The sequence below is a fragment of the Delphinapterus leucas genome, chromosome 9 (assembly GCF_059928025.1).
Source record: "Delphinapterus leucas isolate spDelLeu-1000000601 "Yukka" chromosome 9, BTC_Dleu_Yukka2, whole genome shotgun sequence".
NCBI classification, from domain to species: Eukaryota; Metazoa; Chordata; class Mammalia; order Artiodactyla; family Monodontidae; genus Delphinapterus; species Delphinapterus leucas.
In genome coordinates this window covers 23,565,646-23,581,736 of record NC_143137.1, presented here as the reverse complement: position 1 = coordinate 23,581,736, position 16,091 = coordinate 23,565,646, and the positions used below count along the sequence as shown (strand labels likewise).

The 16,091-nt window shown below is 43.2% G+C and overlaps 1 protein-coding gene and 1 pseudogene across 5 annotated transcripts in view; one reads left to right on the top strand and one right to left on the bottom strand.

Moving 5' to 3' along the window:
• Positions 1-10,644, bottom strand: part of RBM28 (RNA binding motif protein 28) — a 32,601-nt gene extending 21,957 nt beyond the window's left edge. For 2 of the 5 annotated variants that reach the window (XR_002645741.3, XR_002645742.2), the window contains exons 1-8: positions 10,412-10,643; positions 6,739-6,897; positions 6,344-6,438; positions 5,835-5,910; positions 5,312-5,404; positions 4,158-4,229; positions 3,346-3,529; positions 3,031-3,173 (exon numbers count right to left, since the gene is read on the bottom strand). Coding sequence is in view for 2 of the 5 variants with exons in the window: in XM_022581838.2 (XP_022437546.2) it covers positions 3,031-3,173; positions 3,346-3,529; positions 4,158-4,229; positions 5,312-5,404; positions 5,835-5,910; positions 6,344-6,438; positions 6,739-6,897; positions 10,412-10,529 (940 nt within the window). In the remaining 3 variants the exon portion in view is untranslated. Of the gene's footprint in view, positions 1-3,030; positions 3,174-3,345; positions 3,530-4,157; positions 4,230-5,311; positions 5,405-5,834; positions 5,911-6,343; positions 6,439-6,738; positions 6,898-10,411 lie in introns of all 5 variants that reach the window. The other 3 variants (XR_016394287.1, XM_022581838.2, XM_022581862.2) reach the window with 3 other exon arrangements.
• A 785-nt stretch (positions 10,645-11,429) lies between these two features.
• LOC111182793 (chromobox protein homolog 1 pseudogene) lies at positions 11,430-12,472 on the top strand (annotated as a pseudogene).
• The last annotated feature ends 3,619 nt before the right edge of the window (positions 12,473-16,091 follow it).

The window sequence follows — 16,091 nt, the reverse complement described above, 5'->3', positions numbered from 1 at the left end:
GATTTGGGTTTAGGGGAGACTCATTGATTTTAAGAATAGACACAGGGGCTTCCCTGGTGGCGCAGTGGTTGAGAGTCCGCCTGCTGATGCAGGGGGCACAGGTTCGTGCCCTGGTCCGGGAAGATCCCACATGCCGCGGAGCGGCTGGGCCCGTGAGCCATGGCCGCTGAGCCTGCATGTCCAGAGCAACAGGAGAGGCCACAACAGCGAGAGGCCCACATACAGCAAAAAAAAAAAAAAAAAAAGAACAGACATATGCTTATATATACACGGAAAATTTCTGGAAGGATACAAAAGAAGTAACAGAAATTACTCTGGGGGACTACTGGGAGGACTGGTGAGGAACTTTTAAAGATCTTACATAAATTAAGATCTTACATAAATTTCTATATTACACCCTTCTGCACTATTTATATTTTTTGTACTGTATTTTTAATTAATTTTCTCTCATTATTATCCATCAGTCTTATAATTTTTTCAAGTGAAAGAATGGTAAGAGACAGCTGAATCTGGTTGTAGAATGCAAGGTCTCTCAGTTCCTTCAGAATAAAAGCTTCTTTGCTTCTAAGGTGTCTACTATTCTCTCCTCACAGAAAAAGCTTATTTCCTCAGATTTCTCATATGGTCAAATCAACATGCCAGACTTACAGAAAAGGGAGAAGGGAGACCTGATAAGTGAATAAAAACCTCCACCCAGACAAACTAAAGGACCACTCACTGACTGCTCCTCATTCTGTAATGACCTGCCTCCCTCAATAAACTAGTTGAGTTTAAACCCAACCTTCTTGATAAAAGTAGCAATATGGTTTGGTTACAGTTTTACAAAATGCCCCAGGAGGTCCTTTATCCCCATTTCAATTCAAAATTGTTGTTTATACTCCACCACTGCCACAGAACAGTAACAATGATAATACTAGTAGTACAAGGCATTAGTCACACAAATAATTTAATCTTCACAACAACCCTATGTGGTTATTATCTCCATTTTATAGATGAAGAAACTGAGGTATAAAGAGGTTAAGTAACTTGCCCCAAAGTCATACCTTAAGAAAGGAGCAGAGACAGGATTTGAAACCCTCTGCCAAACAAGCTATTATTGTGATCTCTAGGAAATGTGGCGTTTTATTTTCTTTTAACTCCTGTTCACCCAGTGTCTAGCACTGCAGGCACTCTGAATATTTGTTGTCTGAATAAACGAAGGTGTAGTAATAGTAAAAAAAAAAAAAAAAAAAAAAGTACATTTTTCTCTCATGACAGGTATAAAAATCACTGGCACATGAAGCATCTATTCCAACCTTTCCAAAGAGCAAACACATGGGCATTTACATACCACATGGGGAGGATGTGCACAGAAGTGCTCATTCATCAGTTCCAAATTAGTTCATCTACATTTTTAAAAAACTCTGATGAAAGTGCAGAAGTGTTTTTGTTGGTCTTTGCTTGTTTTCTTGCCAATCCTTTGTGACTGAAAGTAGTGGAGCCAGATCAAAAGCTCCTAGAGAACAAGGATTTTTTTTTCTGTTCAGCCCAAAGTTTAACATTAGTAGGTGTTCAATAAATGTTTCTTTTTAAGCGAATGATGAGGAAAGGAGGCTTGATTTGCTCAACTGAATGGAGTAGTGGAATGCTCAGACTGCCTCCGCCTCCTTCCCAGTGACCACTAAAGGCAGAAGATTTTATCAGCAGCCATCTTACATCTAACTTAATGAGACTCACACATTTTTTTAGAAGATTGTTGGTGACGGGGTGGGGGGAGGGAGGCGCATAAAAATAAGATTAGTAGCAACAAAGGCAGCTAATACTGTTGGGAAGGTACTCTCCGCAATGTCAGGAGATGGGGACCTCTAACATCCAATCACAGATGAAGTAATATGGAAACTAGAGGCAAGGACTTGACCAGAACCAGACAATTAGAAATGGAAAAGCCAGGACTTGAACCCACATGATTTGACTCCTAAGCCCATGATAAAAGGCAGAAAAGACTGCTTAAAAGAACTGAGCTTTTCCAGATAAGAAATTCTGAGTTCAGTAGTTTGTTACTATCATAATGGATTATTTTATTGTTGTTGTCAGTCTTCATCCTGGAAGGTGCCAGTGATTCAAGTACCTCTGACTCTGAGTAGAACATACTAAGCTGATGTTCTGGGGTTTGCTAACACTGCAGACACACTTAAAATAATACCTCTAATCAATGAGGGGAAAAAAACACCATCTTTGGGCTTTCAAATCTACTCCGTATTATCTGTTGTTTACAGACAACAGCATGGATGGAAAAATACAAGTGCTTCCCTTCCTGAGTTTGTTACATTTAATAAAATGTAATTTCAGTACAGAAGTAAATAAATTAAATTTAATTAATTAAATAGAACCCATTTTGGTGGTAGGATGCAATATCCTGTTTATGCAGTTATTCATTCAATTTGGGTAATTGAGAGAGACAGAGGCAGTGCCTCAGCATTAAGCTAGGTTTTAAATTCCCTAAGAATGTTAATCCTCAAACACTATTCCAAACTCATTAAAAAAACACAAAAAACCTTTAAAAGAAAGAAATATAGGGGCTTCCCTGGTGGAGTAGTGGTTAAGAATTCGCCTGCCAATGCAGGGGTCCCGGGTTTGAGCCCTGACCCGGGAAGATCCCACCTGCCGCGAAGCAACTAAGCCCGTGCGCCACAACTACTGAGCCTGAGCTCTAGAGCCCGCGAGCCACAACTCCTGAGCCCACGTGCCACAACTACTGAAGCCTGTGCGCCTAGAGCCCGTGCTCCACAACAAGAGAAGCCACCTCAATGAGAAGCCTGCGCACCACAACGAAGAGTAGCCCCCGCTCACGGCAACTAGAGAAAACCCGCCTGCACCAACGCAGCCAAAAATAAATAAATAAATTTATTTTTAAAAAAAAAAGAATATAAAGGTTTCATTTTCAGCATTTAAACATAAATTTGACAGGACACCTCAGGGTCCTATTTAAAAAGAGGACTGAGCTGAACTGATGCACATTTCTCAGTGACTCCTTTTAAATTCAAGGCAAACCTCCCTCCTCTTGCTCTTCAGTGTCGGCATCACTCTGAGCCAGGTCCTCTCCACCATCCATGCTGTCTCTTTCCTCCAGGTCGCTGTCGTCATCAGAATGCTCCTCTTCACTGCTTTCTGCAGGTGCTGCCCTCTTGACTGCTCTGCAATGGCACAGATCAGAGCTAAGGTTCTGGGATGAGGGAAGGGCCTGCCTCTCCAACTTCACTGCACATGTTAATTCTGCAATGACGGGGGCAGGGAAAGAGATCATTTTCCTCTCACGGACAACCCTGAATCTTCCTCTCTTGTCTCAGAACACACTGAGCCACGTACCTCTTCTGAATTTGCACAGGCTTGGTCAGCTTCGACTCTCTATTCTCCTCGTCCTCCTCCTCTTCTTCATCATCTTCGTCATCATCATAACCACCATCATTCTCCTCCTCCTCCATATCCTCTTCTTCCCTGCCATTCTCTTGACCTAATTCCTGACATTTAGGTTCAGGCCTCTTCTTCTCACCTACATACATAGTTGGTAAAGAAAGTTAGGAATTCATTTAGTATCCAAAACAAGGTTATTTAAACAAGAGTAACTAATACCCCAAGTTCCCGGTTCCTTTGGTTTTACAGAAGCTCATATATTTTTCTTACTGTACATAATAGGAAAAATATGGGGAAAAAAAAGCAAAAAAACAAAAACCCCTCATCACTGAGATTCCCTCGGAGGCTGTCCCATTCATCAGAAGCCTTAAGGTTAACCTGGCTCAGCAACTGAGCCTCTGCAAACAGCCTATCATTGTGCACCATGGCCAGCACAATGCATGCTCTGGAGCCCAGCCATGAAATTTAATCTCTGTGAGTTCTGTTCTCTGAGCTCCTGGTGGCTTAAAAGCCAATTGTTTTCTAAATAAAAATCAAGTTTTAAGTTTCCCTATTTTTAATGTTCCATCACTCTCTATTATGAAAGCTGGGAAAGTACAGCAAGTAGTAGGGACAATGAACTTGGGCCCCACTCTTCACATCCACATCAAGGAGTGGGCTTAGATTCAAAAGATCCTGTTTTGGGACCAAATCACCAGATGGTACAATACAGACTGACAAACAGTTAGGACATAAAACCCCTCCTACCCAACACCACTGCATCTTACCTGTGACAGAGGCAGACTGTGTATTTTTATATTTATCCTTTGCCACAGCCCAGTCCACAGCCACTGTCCGCCCTGTCAGACAGAAAAGTAGCATCAGAAAGGCCTTCTCTTTAACATTCCTATTTCCTATAAATGACTTCCTATTCGTCAAAGACAGTAATGGAACCAAAGGAGACGAAGAAACTGCGGATTCAGAGACTGTTGGTCTTAAAATAAAACTCCTGGTAGGTGTCTATTCTTTTAACCCTTAACCTTTTTATCACTGAACAGAAGTTTTGCCTTTCTACACAGCCACTACACCTGCAACAAGATAGAGTAAGAATCAGAACAGAGTTTCCAGTTAGACCAAGTTTCCAGTTATACTAGCAAGGGGGAAAATAGACATTCTGGAATAACTGCGCGTCACTCAGAAGTTAGGAAGTCTCCAAGCCAATACCTTCTTTAGGCACTGTACCTGGTAAATCAATACCTAGAGTAACGTCAAGGTCAGTTTAAAAGCCCACAGGTGGACTTCCCTGGTGGCGCAGTGGTTAAGAATCCACCTGCTAATGCAGGGGACACAGGTTCGATCCCTGGTCCGGGAAAATCCCACATTCCACGGAGCAACTAAGCCCGTGCACCACAAGCACTGAGCCTGTGCTCTAGAGCCCGTGAGCCACAACTACTGAGCCCGTGTGCCACAACTACTGAAGCTTGTGCACCTAGAGCCCACACACCACAACAAAGAGTAGCCCCCGCTCGCCGCAAGGAAAACCCAATGCAGCCAAATAAATAAATAATAAATAAATAAATTTATAATTAAAAAAAAAAGCCCACAGATGCTGAATAGTGATCATAACCAAGACGAAGGAACCTGCTAATCCCACATCCTCTAGACAGCAACCTGACTCTATCAGTCAGGGACAGTTTTTCATTAGGAATTTAAAAGGACACTCATCACCAAAAAAAGAAAAGAGAAGGACAGCATGGGTCCTTTCAAGTTTAACCCTAAGATCAAGTACTAGGAATATTTCACCAAAACAAGCTTCAATATTAGCAATGAGACTCTCAACAAGGCAAACACCTTTTAAAAATGTAGAAAGTGGGTTACTGTGCTAATTTGCCTAAACACCAGAAATATCAATGAGTCAGTGGTATGGGCACAGAAAACTTACCTTTTATCTCTTTCATGTTCATGCTTTTGAGAGCCTTTCCTGCTTCTAGGAGGTTTTTGAATTGAACAAAAGCAAAACCACGCATCTTTCCATCTGTGTGCAAACACAACAAAGAAGTTAGAGGTAGCAGGTAGGGAACCAACAGACACTAAGAAGGATGTTACAGCAACCTGGACTGGCAAGAAGACCCAAATCCTATCAACCAGTCAGCCCCTTGACCAAAGCACAAGCCTATACCCTGCTGAGGTTACCCTGACACAGGCTTGGGGAGAGCAATGCATTTTCTCAAGCTGTAACTTGTCTTCTAAAAGTAGTTCTGATCTAACTAACAATACCATAAGGGGACTAAACACTGTTATTTGTCAAGCACTGTGCCTGATACTTTACACATATCATATCATCTGGGGCTCACACAGTATGACCCGAACCTTGTGCTTCTGCTTAGTTCAAAGGTGATACAGAAAAAGACCATTATGTAAAATAACCTTAATCTAATCCACACAAAATAAAGGTTTGCCAGTACCTGGTTTCCTAGGGATGTTTACTTCCAGGACAGCTCCAAACTGAGCAAATACTGTCTTCAAGTCATCTTCTGAACACTGAAGCCAAAAGTGAAGAAAGAAAAAGAGATATTATCACAGCAAATGAACACAAAACATCAACTATTCAATTAGTTCACTAGGAAGAGCTTGAATATTTGCACTCCTTTTTAAATTTTGAGACTAGGACACCAAACATTTCAAAATAGACAACATCTTGCTTTGTACCTATACAGGCAAAAAGGACAGATATCAGAGAGCTTTTCCTTCCCTCCCTTTCTCAGCAGTAGTTTCCCCAAGGCATCTTCACAGTCTCTGTCCTTAATAAGTTCTTGTTTATACAGGCCCATTTTCTGAATTCAACAAGGCTAAAGTTCGTTCCCAGAAGGAATTAAGCCCAATTATACCATCCTGGTGAGAAGTTTGACCAATGAGCATGCCTTGGCTCCAAGAGCTTTCAGAACACTCACTGTTAGTTTTCTCTGTCTCTTACCTTAAAGCTCAGGTTCCGAATAATTAATCTGGCTTTCTTATCTGCCACTTTGGCTTTTTTAGGCTGCAGCTCCTTCTTTGGGGACTTTGAATTTTCTAAAAAATAAATGGCAATGAAGTAAATCTGTGATCCCCTCGGCCCAGAACATCACAGGAAAGAAGCTACTAGCAACAGATGGCATTTAACACAGAGTTAAGTATGGCAATGCCCAGGGACACCAGGTTTTCCAGACTCAGAAGTAAACAAAAGACTAAAACTAGTAACAAAATACACTGGATGATTTTGGACATCAAGAGGAAATTCAGGAAGCTTTTAGGCCTAGACACTACTCCCAGAGCCAATCCACTGCCCCCTCAATCCTGGGGGAAAACTCCCTTCAGCTACTAGAAACTCACCAGTTTTCCCCTTTTCCTTGGACTTATTTCTCAGTTTTTTCTTGGCAACAGTCACGGTGATCTTGCAGCCTTCGAAGGTGGTAATCTCCTTGAGGGCCCTCTGAACATCTTCCAGCATAGAAAAAGTGACATAGCCGAAGCCTCGACATACCTTACTCCCTGGAACAGTATGGGGATGGGGGGAGGGGGGATTAACAGTAAGCCAAGATCCCTAAACCAGTAAATTCTCACAGCCCTAAACTAGCAGATATACAGCCAGGCCAGCCAGTCTGCCAAAATTCTCAAAAGAGAAAGAGACAAGGTTAGCATGAGTGGCCCCTGTCCCCTCTTTGTTCAGAAATCGTTAGGCTTCCTCTTCTAATGTGGTGTCTTTGCTGTTAGCTCCCTCTCTTCCTTCTTTCCTGATAATTTCAAGAATATGGAGGACCCATGATATGCATTACACCCCCGAAGAAGAACTCAACATCAAACAGAACAAAACATCACCAGAGAAGGTAGGAAAGGTAAGTATGGTAGCTTCAAAAATTACAAAGAAATAATTCAGCCACCGCTCCACAGAACAGATCGGCAATGAATGCCAGGGGCCCTGAAAAAAGAACCTCAAACAATAAACATTGCTTCAGAAGCCTGCAGACACTATTACAATTATTACCAAGCCCTAGAAATCAATATCAAATTAAACCTTTCTAAAGCAGCTGTAAACCTCTTATCTCATTTTGTCAGAACACACCAAGAAGGGAAAAGCCAATATCATCATCGCTTTTTTCCAAACGAATCATTTAAGACAAACAGTTGCAATTATCAACTGTAACCCACCTTTGCCCTTTTTGGTATTTTTTTTTCAGTTTAATATTTTTGTGTAGTAAAATTTTAAGTAATTTACTGCATCAAAAAAGAAAAGGACAGACCAAGTAGTCTGCTTACTACCCAAAGAAGAAACAGAGCTCACACGCTCTCCTTTTACAACTACACCCCAATCTGCTTCTGGGTACAAGCCCTCTAACACAGGACGCTGATCCACGTAAACTGGTTAAAGCTGACACTTGGCACTAGGAAAGCATACTATGATCTGGTGATCTCTTTATCTCTTGAAACTCCTTCTCACAAAAGCCTGCCCACTCACCTTTCAGAAAACAAGAACAAGAAAAATCAGGGCCCTTCCTGATCAGTACAACCAAAAACGAAGCAGCTGAAAGGTGAAGGAGTTCAGTGACAAAACAGAAGCGTGTTGCTCACAAACACACCACGCGTTGTTTATGTCTGCACAAAGCACTCTCACACATTTACTTGAATCTTTACAACAATCCTGTGAAATTATTCCCATCTTAAAGAGGTTAAGTGGCATGTCCAGGTCACCACTACTGGCACACCCCCTCCCTCCTATCCCACTAAGTACAGCATTCAGGACATCTGGCTGCCTGGACAGAAAAGCACGTTTTTTCTTAAAAAGGGAATAGCAGCTTCTGTTAAAGATGCAGACTACATACACAAGCTACAGGTAAGGTTACATGTAGCCTATATTCTGAGGACCCAAAAGGAGAATTCCCATTCAAAGGCCTGTTCCTCCCCGGAACACAACCAACCACTGTTGAGCAGCGTTTCTCAATTGTTTTCATAACCCACAGTAACAAACGTAACTTATAGTGGATCCAGGATGCAGTTTTTTACAAAACTGAAAAAAAAAAGTTTTATGAAAACTTCTCCTTTACCATGTATAGATATACTCCTATTTCATTAAAAAAAAAATCTCTAATCATGACCCACTCAAGGCCCACTAATGGACGATGATCTGCAGTTTAAGAAACACTGCTATACAGCACTCATTCTCATTTGCCCATATCTATACTTAAAATGACAAAGAACCAGGCAGCTGCTATGGTTTGTATAGCAATCAGAGCCATGTCGACAATCCTAATTCTAATTTCTGTTACTAACAAAATAGAAGATAAGGACAGACTGATTATTAGCACACTATTAGCCTGCCTACTCATCACATACTTGGACACCATGGGGGGAAAGAGAGGCACACAGGATGTTACTTCCCTCCAGTTGCTCTCCTGAAAGACAGGGAGGTACTACAGAGACACACTGATGACTTGGAAGGAAGCTAAATTTATGTTCTGGGCAACATCAGGTGCCCCTTGACACAGTCTAGGTAAGAGTAAGAAATGCTGCTACAATCAAAACCCTTACAATTCTTCCTCAGTCTAATACATGCTAACCCTCCTTCATCGTGATGCCATAATCATCAAACAGAATGCAAAGCATATGGCAGTATTCCACAAGTCAGTGAATATCTCCTGCAGCTCAAGCCAAAACCCTTGGAGTCAGACCTGACTCCTTGACACTCTTTTTTTCTCATACTCCACATCTGATCCATCAGCAAATTCTTTCAGCTCTACTCTCAAAAATATCCATGTTGCAATCACTTTTTACCACCTTCACAGCTACAACAGCTGGTCCAACACCATGACCTCTCTCTCACCTGGATTACCACAAGAGCCTAATAACTGGTCTCCCCGCTTCTGTCCTATTCTTAGCAGCCTATTCTCAACACGGCAGCCTGAGAGAATCTTCCAAAATGCAAGCCATATCATATCTACTGCTCCCTGCTCAAAACCAGTGGCTTCATATCTCAGAGTAAAAGCCAAAGTCCTTGCAACGGCCTGTAAGGTCCTACATGATCTGGTAGCACCAGATCTCATCTGCTAATTCTCTTCCCTTCACTCACTGCATTCCAGTCACCCTGGTTTCGTCACTATTCCTCCAATATACTACACACACTCCTCTTCAGTATCCTTTAGCTTCCTCTGCCTAGGCTGCTCCTCCCACTGAGAAACACATGTTCACTCTCTCACATCAGAAAGGCTTTCCCTGGCTACCTCTCACCCCTCTACAGCTTCCCCACCACCACACACACACACATCTACAGAGACTCCCTATCCTTTTTCTCTGCCTTATTTTTCTCCTCAACATTTATCACCGTTAGCACTACATATTTTGCTTATTTGCTTATTGGCTGTCTTCCCATCTTGAACACAAGAGCAAGGTTTTTGGTTTGGTTCTGTGCACTGCTGTATCCCCAGGACCTACAATAGTTGCCTGGCACAAAATACACATTCAATTAATATTTACGGAATAAATAACTGGGCGAATGAATAACATACTGGTTAAGAGCTCCCAGTCTGGTGATCAAATTCTGAATCCACTACTTACTAGCTGTATGAACTTAAGCTGAAATTACTAAATTTCCCTAAGCCCTAGATTCCTCGTCTGTAAAATGGAGTTAACTCTCCACCCAACAAGACCGATGGGGAAATTAAATGAGATAACACATGGAACTCAAGCACCGCACGTGGCAATCAGTTGATTCTCAATAAGCCTTACTGGTGTTTTATTAAAAGTTAGTTATTTACTACCAAATAAGATCTTATATGTGAGCGCGCATAATAAACGGAAAGCGCTACATAAACTTAAGGGACTGATTTGACTTTCAGAAACGGCCCGTATGGATTCATCTAAAGCAGGGTCCGTTTAGAAAAGAAATTCAACTTCTAAGTCCTTTCACTATGGGGCAGGTAAAGGATTATACGGGTCGCTTAAATTTGGGTGTCCTCGCCCCCATCCGGCTCCCAGGAACCCCAACTTTGTCCTCGACCGCCCCGCCCCCTACCTTTCTCAGTCACCACGAAGCACTGCTTCACCGGCCCCACCTGACTGAACAGCTCCTCCAGCTGCTCGCTGCGGGCCGAGGGCGGGAGGCGGCCCACAAACAGGGTCAGCCCGGCCATAAGGCCGAGAAACAGAAGCGCGCGGCTTCGCGCACGCGAGTCAAGTAACAGGTTTTAGTCAGAGGACCACGCCAAGCTGCCCGGAGACTCCGGAAGTGCTCTTCACTCAAAAGAGTCCGGAGGAAAACGTGGTAGAAGGGGGAAAAAACATCCCGGAAGGAAAAAATCGTGACGCCCGGGGGCGGAGCTTCTTGAGCGGGGTTCCACCCCTAATCCAAGTACCGCCCCCGCCGCTGTAAAGAAATTTGGCTTCGCTATTTCCTGCACTGCTTACAATCTAACCTCCTGGAGATCGATACCAAACCCAGCAGGGCAGGCCGGAGAAGTTGGTTTTACTCTGGCCCTAACCCAGGATCTAACATATGATGGATGTTTAATAAATATTTTCTGAAGTGCCACCACAGACTCCCAGATTACGTGCATAAAACACAGCCAGAATACACATCAACACAAGTACGTCACATACATCATTCGGACAATTCTCATGTTCTCAGAGAATATGAGACGTCTGTCACACTATAACAGATAACTACAACTCTGCCTTTAACACTTCGCAGACAAATTATAGCTACTAAAGTACAAATAGGCACATATCATACACATTCTTTCAAAAAAATATTTACTGAGCTCCTACTATGTGCCAGGCACTAAGGATAAAATTGGTGAGCTAAAAAAAGATGGGACCCCTACCCTCATGGGGTATACAGTCTCGTGGGGGTAGACAGACATTAATCAAAAAAAAAAAAATAAGGAGGGCCGTTGGCCGGGGCCTGCAGTACGCCGCTTCAGTGAGGGGCTCAACCGCAGTCAACCGTCTTGTTGCTTTACTGGTCGCCACTCCCACGGCCGGCCCGACAAGACGCGCCTGGAGCGCAGAACAGATTTCCCTCGGGCTCGTGGGCGCTGCTCTGAGCAGCGTCACCCTTTATACCAGAAAGCTGGCGGGCACTATGGGGAAAAAACAAAACAAGAAGAAAGTGGAGGAGATGCTAGAAGAAGAGGAAGAAGAATATGTGGCGGGAAAAGTTCTCGACCATCGAGAGGGAAAGGGCAAAGTGGAGTACCTCCTAAAGTGGAAGGGGTTCTCAGATGAGGACGACACGTGGGAGCCAGAAGAAAACCTGGATCGCCCCGACCTCATTGCCGAGTTCCTGCATCACAGAAAACAGCACACGAGACAGATAAATCAGAATGAGGCAAGCGCAAAGCTGATTCTGATTCGGAAGATAAGGGGGAGGAGAGCGAACCAAAGAAGAAAAGAAGAGTCAGAAAAGGCATGAGGCTTTGCCCAGGGTTTGGAACCGCAGTGGATTATTGGAGCTACAGACTCCAGTGGAGAACTCATGTTTCTGATGAAATGGAAAAACTCTGATGAGGTTGACCTGGTCCCTGCCAAGGACGCCAATGTCAAGTGCCCACAGGTTGTCATATCCTTCTATGAGGGAAGGCTGACGTGGCATTCCTACCCCTCGGAGGATGATGACAAAAAAGATGACAAGAATTAACTCTCTTGAGTACCAGCCCCTGTCACATCTGTCTGTGGGGTTCAAGTGGGGAAAGGAGTTCTACTTGTCTTGACACCATAGAGGTGGCTTGAGAAGATGTCCTTTGAAGAGCCAGTATAGTTTCTGTGCCCTACAGCAGCCCAAGTGCTTTAAAGTCACTCCATGCTGGTTTGCACACCCATCCCAGTGGAGGGGAAGGAGGGTCAGTGTTTCAAGGCAACCCATTCTGAACTTTGCTGAGAAAAGCAAAGGGCCTTCTATGAAGGACAAAACTTGCAGAATGGGATGTGGGAGAGCAAAAGATACTGTAGATCTTCAAAAGAGCATCTCCACAACCCACAGCCTTCTTCCCAATAGTGTTAACTCTGCATTTTTACAGCGTAGCATATATGTAGTTTTTGGCTATTACTGGTGTATTATTTGGGGTGGGAGGGATGGGGTGGGAAAGAAGGGAGATGGGTTAGGATAATTTTTGTTAAAATTTGGGGCCTGATGGGGGAAATGGTGAAACAAAGGAAAGAACAACTAATAATGATTTGGTTCTGTGTCCAGAATATTTCATCCTTTCAAAAAATGTCATTGGCAACCTAAATGAGGACTGCGAGAGACTGTTTAAAAGCTGTGAATGCTAATCGTTAGAGAAATGCAAATCCAAACTACAATGAGATATCACCTCACACCAGTCAGAATGGCCATCATCAAAAAATCTACAAACAATAAATGCTGGAGAGGGTGTGGAGAAAAGGGAACCCTCTTGCACTGTTGGTGGGAATGTAAACTGATACAGCTACTATGGAGAACAGTATGGAGGTTCCTTGAAAAACTAAAAATGGGTCTACCATACGACCCAGCAATCCCACTACTGGGCATATACCCTGAGAAAACCGTAATTCAAAATGAGTCATGTACCACAATGTTCATTGCAGCTCTATTTACAATAGCCAGGACATGGAAGCAACCTAAGTGTCCGTCAACAGATGAATGGATAAAGAAGATGTGGCACATATATACAATGGAATATTATTCAGCCATAAAAAGAAATGAAATTGAGTTATTTGTAGTGAGGTGGATGGACCTAGAGTCTGTCATACAGAGTCAAGTAAGCCAGAAAGAGAAAAACAAATACCATATGCTAACACATATATATGGAATCTAAAAAAAAAAAAAGGTTCTGAAGAACCTAGGGGCAGGACAGGAATAAAGACGCAGACATAGAGAATGGACTTGAGGACACGGGGAAGGGGAAAGGTGAGCTGAGACGAAGTGAGAGAGTAGCATTGACATATATACACTACCAAATGTAAAATAGATAGCTAGTGGGAAGCAGCCGCAGAGCACAAGGAGGTCAGCTCGGTGCTTTGTGACCACCTAGAGGGGTGGGATAGGGAGAGTGGGAGGGAGACGCAAGAGGGAGGAGATAGGGGGATATATGTATATGTATAGCTGATGCGCTTTGTTATAAAGCAGAAACTAACACACCATTGTAAAGCAATTATACTCCAATAAGGATGTTCAAAAAAATAGAAAAAGAAAGCTGTGAATACCTGAAACTTAGAATCCAAGGTGTTCCCTGCCTGAGCTTAATGCTATTCCCAAGAAAGGACTAAGCCTGTTAAGAAGTTACCGAAGCTGCCATTTGAGGGATGGAAACTGGTTGAGGAGGAAAAGTCTTATGGGAGTGTATACACAGACAGATCATTCTGTCTTAGAGGTGCTAATTCTTGAAATTGACAAGAAGACCCTTTTTTTCCAATTATGAAGTTATATATATCAGCTTCTCCATCCAAGCCACTGGCTGAAGTATCTGGGGAAGGGCAGAGGGTGGTACCGGAGGTGGGAGAGGAGGCAAAGACAAGGGCTGGTGCTCTTAGGTGGAAAACTCTTGGAGCCTCTGTTTTTTGAACTTTGAAACCATTGGTGGCAGGGTTCAGTCACTGACAGCACAAATTCACTGAATCACTTCAAGAATTGAATGATTTCAGAAGCCCTGGTCTCAGGAGAAGATTAAATTTTCATACTGGGGCAGTGGTTCACTTTAAAACAAAACAAATTTTTTTAATCCTAAGAATTAACTAAAACCCAAAATGCTGTCTTGAATCATGATATCCATCAGTTCTTGACATCATCTAGACCTGCATCTAGAACTCCCTTGTAAAATCTTTTTAGGCATGGGTTAGGTTTCTGTGAAAACTTTTGTTTAAATGTTAAACTTCATACCAACATTGTCAGTTTTTGTCTTAATAAAACTATATAGATTTATTTTTAAAAATTACAAATAAATCATAGCCTGCACCATGCAAGATCACGTGAGAACACACCCAGAACAAACATGACATCCAGCTTGCACACACAGACCTAGTACCCAGGTCCTCCCAGAGACAGGAGATCGTTCCTCAGGTCAGCTTATCAGACAGAACCAAGGGTGAGGAATCTCACTGGCCAGGAGATCTGGGCGCTCCTGGATCCTGGAACACAGACAGTGTTTGCCATCCCATTGGGCCCAGGAACTGACCTGTGTGCAGGACTGCAGCACCCTGAAGAACATTTGTACAGAACAGAAGTACCCAATGCCTTTTTTTAATAATTACTTTTAAATGGCATAACCTGAACACAGGGTAGGTAGACAATTCAAAAAGTACGAAAGGTGCAATGAAAAGTGTTTCCCTTTCTCCTCAAACCCCATCTACTTTCAGCACATTTTGGTTGGATGGATGTCTGGTTGATAGTGACGGGGGGAAAGGGAGAACGTTTAACATCAGATTTATGAAACCCTAGCTTTTAAGCATTTATTCTACGCTTAAAAGAAAATGGCCCAGTTAGTTTTAAACACACAACTCAGCAGAGGAAGTATTGAAATAAAAAACAGATTTTTAAGGCCATGGGTTAACTCCATCCAGGATAAAGACAAATAGACAAAGGAAATGGGATGGATCATTTGAATACAGTTGGTTTGGAATTCCACATTCCTCTCTCTTTCTTCTCCTCCTCTCTTGCCCCCTCATCACCGTAGAAATCAAAATTTCATACCCAAAGTCTAAATTGCAAGCTTCAGGGCCCTAGCTATATGGAGGCTTTCCCAGTCCTGGCTGCAGTGTGCACTGGGGAAAGAATCCTGAGAAGGCTGCTCCAACATCCCTTTGGGACACACCCTACAATGCTCAGTTGGAAATACTTTGGACCCAAACCTTCCCTATAGAACAAAAGGAAACTGTGTCCCTGTGCCCATCAGAGGGCAGCAGCCACCCACACTACGGAGGAGTTCTTTGCCCCTAGGGGAGTGTAGCAATGCAGCTGACCCTTTGTACTCTTCCCTACTTTCAGACCTGGCTCCCCATCTCAGTCTCCCAGCCTCAGCCTCAGCCCCATCCCCTCCTATCCATTTGTAACAGGGAAGCCATGTGGTTCTTCAATCAGGAACATTTGCTCATCCATCTAACCAGGACACATGCAGGGTTCTTTATTAAACAGCAGGAGTTGTGGTACCCTGCACCACATCGGCAACGTGGCTTCCAGGGGAAATAAACTGCTGGCCTCTTCTCATCCATCACTTGCAGGAGCCTGGAAAGGAAGTAAGAGAGGCGCGGGCTGTGCTCAGCCAGCCTCTCCCAAGCCCCATCCCTCTGGCTCCATTCCCGCTTTCAAGCCAAACCTTCTTATAATACCGCATACTTCTTGTTCTTAGCACTTCTCGCAAATGTAATTAATTACTTGTGTAATTGTAATTATTTATCTGATTAACTCTTTAATGTCTGCCTTCCCCAAAAGACCTTCGACTTCATAAGTTCAGGGCTGTCGTCCACCTAGTTCACCTGTCTACCCCCATCACCTAGCACATTGTAAGCATCCAATAAAATGCTTTAAAGAGATTGAATGAATGAAGGTGAGTTTCTCAGTCTCCTACAGTACTAAGAATTGGAACTGAGGGCGTATATATTACACCCTGGTCTACCCGGGCTCTTCTGGGAAACTGCTTTGGGTGAGGAAGGGCTGAGGCATGAGAGAAAAGGGAAGGGTTGTCTCACGAAAGTCTCAGCCTCTTGATCAAGTCAAAGGGCTT